Source organism: Grammomys surdaster, unplaced genomic scaffold (genome assembly GCF_004785775.1).
Source record: "Grammomys surdaster isolate TR1022 unplaced genomic scaffold, NIH_TR_1.0 125940, whole genome shotgun sequence".
NCBI classification, from domain to species: domain Eukaryota; kingdom Metazoa; phylum Chordata; class Mammalia; order Rodentia; family Muridae; genus Grammomys; species Grammomys surdaster.
In genome coordinates this window covers 3,710,132-3,718,881 of record NW_021620762.1, presented here as the reverse complement: position 1 = coordinate 3,718,881, position 8,750 = coordinate 3,710,132, and the positions used below count along the sequence as shown (strand labels likewise).

Sequence of the window (8,750 nt, the reverse complement as noted above, 5' to 3'; positions counted from 1 at the left end):
TCTGGCCCTTTTCATAGAATTTGACCCCCTGCACTGGACTGCAGGCTTCATGACGGTGGCGAGCCACAGGGGCAGTCTCGTTCACTCATCCCCAGAGAGTCACACAGTGGCCAGTAATCCCATGGCTAGTCATAAGGAATTTCTTTTTCTATTTTTTTTCTCTTAGACAAGGTGTCATGTAGCCCAAGCTAGCCTTGACTTGCTATGTAGCTGAGGATGACCTTGCCTGATCTTCCTGTCTCTACCTCCTGAGTGCTGGCAGTTACTGGCATGTACCACCAGACCTGGTCTAAGCAGTGATGGGACTGACCCCAGGGCCTTCTGCATGCTAAGCAGACACTCTATCAACTGAGCCTCTGCATCAGTCCCTGAAGAGTTTATTTTAGCTGGACGTGGTGATGCACAGCTTTAGTCCCTGCACTCAGAAGGCAGAGACAGGTGGATCTCTAAGTTTGAGGCCAGCCTGGTCTACAGAGGGAGTTCCAGGACAGCCAGAACTACACAGAGAAACCATGTCTCAGGGAAAAATGATAAAACCACCAGATATCTTGTCACGTAGAAGAAGGAGTTGGACATTTAGGCTCAGACACCCAAAATCTCTATAGGGCTTCCGGTTCAGAAGCAGCATCTCTGAGGGTCACCAACATGGGTTCTGGAGCCATGCAGTTCAAATCCCTAGTCTGAATTTCACAGTCATGATGTTGAGAGGTTTCATGTCAGCTTCTTTTTTCCCCATTTATAATATGAGAAAGATTAAAATTAGATGACAGATACAAGCATCTAGCCTGGCCTAGTGGGATACCTTTATTCCCAGCACTCTGAAGGGAGAGGAAGAGCAGAGATTCTCAACCTGTGGGTCATGACGACCGTTTGCCAGGGGTCCTGCGTAGAAGATATCCACATTAAGCAAATTACAGGTATGACGCATTAGGACAGTCAAGAGCCACTGAGTTAGAAGCAAATGCATTTCTGTGAGTTCGAGGCCAGCCACCCACCAATTGAGTTCCAGACAAGGCTAAGGCCTATATAGCGAGACCCTGTCTCACAAACAAAACAACAAAAACAGAACCAAATTAGTCTACGTTTGTGTTAAGAAAACATTAGCTGTGACTGTCATCAGCGCCGCTGTCCCCTTTTGCTGGTCTCTGTTAGACCACGGACGTCAGAGCCCTGGAGGTGCTTCGGCACTCACACTGGTTCCCTTACTTCTGTATTCCTAGCCCGCACCTTTAGACTAACAGATAGTCCCTTTTCAGAGAACCTAAGCGACTTGTTCCTGGTGTGTCCGTGTATGTATAGACAGGTCTGATATCAGGGCCTCCAGCTGCCGCTCTGGAATGAACCCCATTCAGGCCTAGATCAATAACACTGAGTCACTGGTGGTATATTTGGATAGTTTTAATCATTAGCTTACGGTATGCTGCCAGGACCCTTTTCTGCATTTTTCAGAGGGAGAATTTGCCGTTGATGAATCAATCACACGCTCAGACCTTAAGGCCCCTCCTGAACTGAATGCTAATGCATTTCAGATGAGCAGCAATAGTCTACAGCAAAGCAGGAGGGGGTGGCTTGGATCCAAAACTGCTGTGAGCGAGCGTCCCAGCATCCCAGCAGTGAACAGATGGCTCACACTCAACAGGGATGAGTGAAGAGTCCTGAGCAGAGATAAGAAGCCAGAGAAGCACCTAAGGGCCAGCAGCAGCTAAAAGCTCTGCCAGGCCAGACCCTGCCCAGAAGCAGACCAAGGGAGAGGCTGCCCAAGAGCCATAGCTGGAGGAAAGAGCCCTGGGAGAAGCTGTGCTCTCCGCTAGAGGAGGGCCGGGAGAAGACAGGAAGGATTGTCAGTCCAGTGGCAGCTGCATCTGTCTAGGCAACATCTGCCCCCAGAGATGGGTTCCAACAGGCCCATCCCAGTTTGCCCTCCCATCACCAGGGCAACACACCCTTCCATCCAGTGAGGTAACTAGAAGAATAGCCTGCATGTTCTCAATCAAGAACAGTTTTGTCACTTGGGAGACAGTTGTCTATACCAGGAGACATTTTTGACTATCAGGATTTGGGGTCCCAGCATCGAGTCAGTAGGAGCCAGTGCTCAGCACAGCCTGCCAAGAATTAGCCAAAGAAAATGTCAGCCGGGGGAAGGCAAGAAGCTAGGCTATGACCTAACAATGGCCTTGGCCTCCTGGTGCATTCAGGTCTAACCTCATCTGTCCTTCCTTCAGTCTCCGCTGGGCCCTTCCATGAACCTCTCTGCTCTACCGTCTGGCTGAAGCAGTGTCCAGCCTCTCTCCGTTCCCCGTTTGGCTGGATCTCAGTGTTGTTCCCCAGCTTGGCTTCCTCCTAGGTTTGGCATCAGTGGCTCCACCATATTTCCACCCAGCTTGCAACCCTCCCATAGCCAAGCCTAGCCCTTGTCTTCAACTCTCCTATATCATCCCACCCCCACCCATCACCCCTTTTCATTCCTCTCTGCCCTCCTAGCCCAGTTCCAGGTCACCCTCTCCAGCCTCTCAGTCATTCTGTCACCCAGGTTGGAGTCTTCTGAACATGGAACAAAGCAGAGTTGTTCAGAGCTAGCCAAGGTCACGCTCAAAGCTGGCAGTGCGTTCTCCAATTTTGCACCTGCATTTGCTCCCCTCTGGAGCACTTCCCTGGAAATAGACTCCCTTTCATCTCACTGAGTCTGCAGGTCCTGGAGCTGCTGAGCCCAGTGAGGCACAGACTCCTTCAGTTCAAGAGCAGGGGGCCGGGGGGCGAGAGAATCTGCTAAAAATAATGACCTCACCCTGTTGACCCTAGGGTGAGGGCCCCGGGGACTAGAACCTCAGAAGGTTCAGGAGGAAGCAGCAGCCTGGGCACCAAGGAGGTCTGAGTCCTACTGGACATAGGATCCCACCTCACCTGTCACCAGTCCCCTTAGCCCTACCCTCTGGCTCCAATGCAGCAGAAGGAAGGATGCTGAGATGGAGTCAGCTGAGGCGTAGGTGGATCAGGACACAGCCTCTGGATCGCTTTCTTTTCTTCTCCCAGCCGTCTCCCTTAACTCAAATCCCAGGACAGTTCCAGGTTTACCAGTCCCGTCCCCCTCCACCCCCCACCCAGGGCCAACAGTACAGGAGAGCCAGGACCGGGCTAGGGAGGGCACCCAGCCTTCATTGCACCCCCACCAGCTCAGTGATGGGCGGGACATGCACCATGAACTCCTCATAGCGATTGAGGAACAGCTGGAATCGAGCCAGGTATGAGTCTTCATTATAGGGCAGCTGCTTGTCATGGAGAAACTTCGATACCAAGGGCTTCACCTGAGAGAGAGTCGCAGAAGAGCCCTCAGAGTCACAGGCCTGCCCCCGAACCCCCCACCCCCCCAGGTCTCCTTCGTTCAACCTGTTTGGGAGAGCAAGGAGCTGAGGTGTGGATGAGCTGGTACATTTTTCTACCATACCCCAGAGGGTAGGAATGGCCTCTTGCCCTCCTCCCCCAAGACTCTTGACTGCGTGTCCATCCTCCAGAGCCCAAGGGATGAACACCCCCCCCCCCCAATCTGCCAAGCATCTTTTTTGGGTCAAACGTTTCAAATTTAATTTCATCCACAAAGCCATCAGGGTGAACTCTGTCCCCTCCCATTTTACAGACAGGGAAACTAAGGCTCAGTGAACTTGCCCAGAGTCACACCGCTACTAGGAAACTCAGGTGACTCTGATCTAAAATCCATGCTGTCACTTGTACTCCTGGCTACCCTTCCTGGGTGACTTTCAAAGAGGCCAATGATGGGGCTTGGGGTTCAGATGTACCCAGAGGTTTCTACTGCCCACCCTCAGATGGGCCCTTCCGCCCCACCGCCCAGCCTTTGCCTACCTTCAAGCACATGTGGTCAGAGAGCCAAGGGAAGAGGTGGTGCTCCACGTGGCAGCTGATGAGGGAGTGGCCGAATGCCCAGTCCAGCACCGGCTGCCGCGGCAGGTTCAGAACACCCAGGGTCATCATGTGAATCCGCCTGGGCTTCTTTTCCAGTGAGAACATCGGTAATCCAATGTGCTGCGACAGACATACGGGTCACACCCTACGGGGGCTCAGGCAACCCTAGGTCATCTTCACCATGCATACAGGGGCCCGTGGGACCCTACAGGCGTGAAAGTCTGGAGCTCTAGCCCAGCTCCTGTGCTAACCCAGTCTGCAATGAGCCGGTCTCTCCCACATCTGCGCCTCTGTCCGGACAGTGAAGGGCTTTGCCCATGCATTTTTTCAGAGCCTGGGTATTGAGATGTCCGTGACTCTCACTGCTTGCTCTTGTGATCCTATATGCCTCACACCTATGCTCAAGTAGAGCAAAGTGAGGGCCCAGCCAATGGCATGAGGCAGGTTAAGGACAGGGCGGGAGATGGAGGGGCTTTGAGAACAGCCAGGAGTTCAGCACTCAACTCTGGCATCTATAGGGAGATCTTCCTAGGGCCCTATGGATAAAAACTCCGTTAGATCTCTTGACACCTGACACGCAGCACAGCAGTAGCTACTGTCTTCATTCTCTCATTGTGTCCCATCTGCACATCTTATTCGAGGGAAGCACGTGCTCACCTCCAAGTCCTGTGGACCCAGGGTGGCGCCTAGCGGGGAAGGTGCTTATACACACTATTGGAATGAAACAGGAGGCACAAGCTTGACCCTGAATCACGCATAGGGTTCAGACTGGAGAAGAAGCAGAGAGGGTCTTACCAGGACCAGGCAAAGGCCTCATGGAAACCCCAACTTCCTGGGATGACCCCCAGTAACAGGAGAGGAGCAGGAATTGGGGGAAGCCTCCTTTGGTGACCTCTCTCCCTAAATGTTGGGTCTTGCCTGCCTGCCGCTAGAATCCTGTAAATAAATGGTCCTCTTCACTGGCTGAATCCAGGACCCCCGGGGCTTACCTGGAAGATATTGACATGGAGATAGGGGTGGGCCAGCAGGGATCTGGCGAGCAGCATGCAGACCAGTGCTGAACTGGGGTCTTTGAAGCCCGACACATTCATGAACAGCCAGTACTGAGAGTAAAGGCCCAAGCAAATGAAGCCCAAAGCCCGCAGGGCCGTCCTCAGCTCTTCCTTCCTCAAATGCTCTGTGAGAAAGGCGAGACTTGACGTAAGGGGGGAACCATCATGCACTGACTCCCTGGTAACCAGGAGTGTTAAGTGGGGGGGGGGTGCTCTGGGTGTACTCAGTGAACCCAGATAACATGAGAATGATGTCTGCCTTTTGAATGGATAAGGAATACCAAGCACCCTGGCCAAGGTCAAAGGTCTGCCCCATAGCCCTGTTCTCCTACCCCTGGGCATTGCCTCCTGATAACAGCTATAGGCTGTAGTGTGGTTTGTATGGGACATCTACAAAGTGGTCCCCCTGCACTCTCTCTCTCTCTCTCTCTAAGATTTTATGTAATAAACATGGCGGGTGTGATGTGCACGGACGAGCGCATGCGAAAGTGTAGTGTGTGTGTATAACCGCTGGTGCCCGTGGAAGCCTGAGGGATGGACTGATTCTCCCTGAAGCTGGAAGTTACAGGGCATTGCGAGCATCCCAGGATGGGTGCTAGGAGTTGGGGTCTGAACCTCTGGGAGAGCAGGAAGAGGGTCCTCTCAACCTCTAAGCATCCATCTCTCCAGCCCTTACATATACTCTCACATCTGCGGTCTCCTTGTTTTCATACTCTCCTTGAACAAAGTGAAGAACCTGAGGGAGGCAGGTCAAATTCCCTACCCCCCCAGTCACCAGCCAGAAGTGAAGAACTGACAGGGAGCAGGCGTGGGGTTCCTTCCACCCCGCTTGGCTACCGCTGACAGTCTTGACTAATGGCTCCCTACTGTGTTCACAAGCAGTGTACACAAAGCCAGGAAGGAAGGAGAGAGGGGTTGGCAGGGCGGGTCTTTTCAGGAGACTCAAATCCAGTACTCACCCAGAGCTACCAGTGGCGTCAGGATGGGGACCAAAAGCGGCCCGAGGAACATGTAGACGTAGCGGTTGAGGAGTGGCATCTTCCATGTGCTCGAGTCTCCCAGACCCACCACGTTGGTGTAACCGTGGTGCATATTGACATGGTTGAACTTAGCGAACTCTGCAGGAAAGGCTGTGCATACCTAGAGGCGGAGACAAACGGCACTGGGTCCCGGGGACACAACCGAATGAAGCAGAACCCAGTCCCCGTCACTCCTGAGCCGCCCTCCTCCTCCTCCTGAGCATCCACAGCGATTCCACCTCGTCCATCATCTCTCAAGCATCGTGACCCGAGATTGGCTACACACTTGCCATGTATTCGGTGCGGCTCTGCAAAGCATTTAGGGACGAGGAGGTTGGATCCCTGGATTGCCACTCTCCCTCCAGCCACCAACCAGGCAACTTCTCAAAACTCAGAGGCTGTCAACGCAGGTAAAGCTGGAGCCCACGACAATTTTGTGTGTAGACCTGAGAAACAGCTGTGCCTTTGTGACACTCCTCGGCAGCCTGGGCTCAGAGCAGCAAGGAAAGGTTTCTGGGACTTGAGGGTGGTTGAAGGGTGCACGGAGGTCATGTCCTAAAGAGCCCACAATGCAGGCCTCAGAGGCACTGAGCCAATACCTCCCTAGAGGGAATCTTTTTGGTATAGATCCACAATGGATTCTCCAATGTCACTCACCAAAGCTCAGCACATTCTCCAGCTCCTACTCGGAGGAGAGCAATCCTTCCGAATACAAAAGAGGTGCTAGGTTGTTTGTTATGCAAATATATGCAGATGAACATGCAAATGCAAGGCTTCAAGTGTTTTATCCAGGCCAGAATGTTTTGCTGACTTTAGTGAAGATGGCTTCCGGGAGAAGAAGCTGCCAATACCAGCTACTGTGAAGTAAGTTGACTTCAGGGATGTGCCCTCAGGCCTGCCTTGCCCACTGGCTCACCAATGTGTGTTTCATACCCAGGGCTGTCCCACGTAAAGGAAAAGGCAAATTCCTTTTGTTTTATTAATTTAGTGTGTGTATGTGTGTGTGTGTGTGTGTGTGCGCGCGCGTGTGCCCGTGTGTGTGCATGTGTACATAAATGTCATGATGCACTTGTGGAGGTCAGAGGACAACTTGACAGCTTTGTGGAGTCAGTTCTCTTCTTTCACCTTTACGCAGGTTCCAGGGATCAAACTCAGGTAGGTCCCTAGGATTGAGTAGTGAATGTTCTTATTTTCTGAGCCATCCCTGTGGCACCAGCTCCCTCTCTCCCTGCAGACCGGTAGTAACTGTGGTAGGAGAGTGTGGTGGTTTGAATAGGCATTCATGTGTTTGACTGCTTGGCCCATAGGAACTTGGCATTAGTAGGAGGTGTGGCCTTGTTGGAGTGGGTGTGGCCTTGTCAGAGGAAGTGTGTCACTGTGTAGGCGGGCTTTGAGTTGTACTCAGCTCAAGTTCCTCCCAGTGTAGACACAGTCTCCTCCTTGCTACCTGAGGATCAAGATGTAAAACTCTGAGCTGCTCCACCAGCACCATGTCTGCCTGGATGCTGCCATGCTTCCCACCATGATGGTAATGGACTGAACCTCTGAGACTAAGCCAGCTGCAATGAAATGTTGTCCTTTATAAGAGTTGCCTTGGGCCGGGCGGTGGTGGCGCACGCCTTTAATCCCAGCACTTGGGAGGCCGAGGCAGGCGGATTTCTGACTTTGAAGCCAGCTTGGTCTACAGAGTGAGTTCCAGGACAGCCCAGGCTATCCAGACAAACCTTGACTTGAAAAACAAAAAAACAAAACAAAAGAGTTGCCTTGGTCATGGTGTCTCTTCACAGCAATAAAACCTAAGACAGAGTCAATGGCAAAACCAGCCTGGTGCATGACCAGGACTGCATACTTAGAGATACTTACCATCGGGTACCTGAAGGTCCCAGCAAGGTCCCAGGCACAAGCCCAGGCCCCAAGGTGTGACTTGTGACCTGATACCCACTTGCAAAGTCAACGTGCTATGAATAAGAACTGATCTGAGCCTATCTGGGTCCCTCTCTTGTATGTGTATGCGTGTCCACATGTGAGTATGCACGTACGCCCAAGCGTTCACCGAGGCCAGAACTGGGCATCAGATTCCCTGGAGCTGGAGTTACAAGACGGTTGTAAGCTGCCCAAGATGGGTGCTGGTGTCCGAACTGTCCAAGGGCTCTTAACCCCAACCGGCCCCTCAGTATCATCTAGATGCTCTCTCCTGACAGAAAGAAGGAGTGACTTGGAGGAAAGGTGAGCTGTATAGTGGGTTTCATGGGCCCATTTCCTATGTACCCAACAACAACAGGGAATGAACACACGCTGCTGAGCTCTTTGTAAAATGGGTGACTTTCCTTCTGTAAACCGCCTTCTTTTTGTCGTTACTGTTTGAGACAGGGTCTGGACATGTAGCCCAGACTGGCCTGGGACTCTCGGTCTTCCTGCCTTGGCTTTCTGAGTGCTGGGTTTGCAGATACATGCCACCACACCCAGCTGTAAAGGACCATTTATAACTCTTACCCAAGAGGTTTTTCTCATCCAGACCCAGAGAAAGTTCCAGAAACCCCAGGTTAGTGTGGCTTCATAATACCACTCACCAGCCTCTGTGGTGGGTGCCTTCTGGAAGACTCGACAGCTCCCGATGTCTACAGCATTCGCACCCTGAACACCCAAGACACATTGAGAGCGGTACGAACAGGATGGGTTCCCCTTTACAATAAATACTTCATTCATGCTCGGGGGCTCTCAAAACTCTCATTCATTCATGCTCGGGGGCCCTCAAAACTCTCAT

General features: G+C 52.3%; 1 protein-coding gene across 1 annotated transcript in view; it reads right to left on the bottom strand.

Annotated features, from left to right (window-relative positions):
- Positions 1 to 1,380: 1,380 nt before the first annotated feature.
- Fads6 (fatty acid desaturase 6) overlaps positions 1,381 to 8,750 on the bottom strand; it is a 16,413-nt gene continuing 9,043 nt past the window's right edge. Inside the window, exons 3-6 of the mRNA XM_028752900.1 lie at positions 5,927 to 6,107; positions 4,905 to 5,092; positions 3,856 to 4,035; positions 1,381 to 3,302 (exon numbers count right to left, since the gene is read on the bottom strand). Of these exons, the coding sequence (XP_028608733.1) occupies positions 3,153 to 3,302; positions 3,856 to 4,035; positions 4,905 to 5,092; positions 5,927 to 6,107 (699 nt within the window). The 3' untranslated portion in view covers positions 1,381 to 3,152. The remainder of the gene's footprint in view (positions 3,303 to 3,855; positions 4,036 to 4,904; positions 5,093 to 5,926; positions 6,108 to 8,750) is intronic.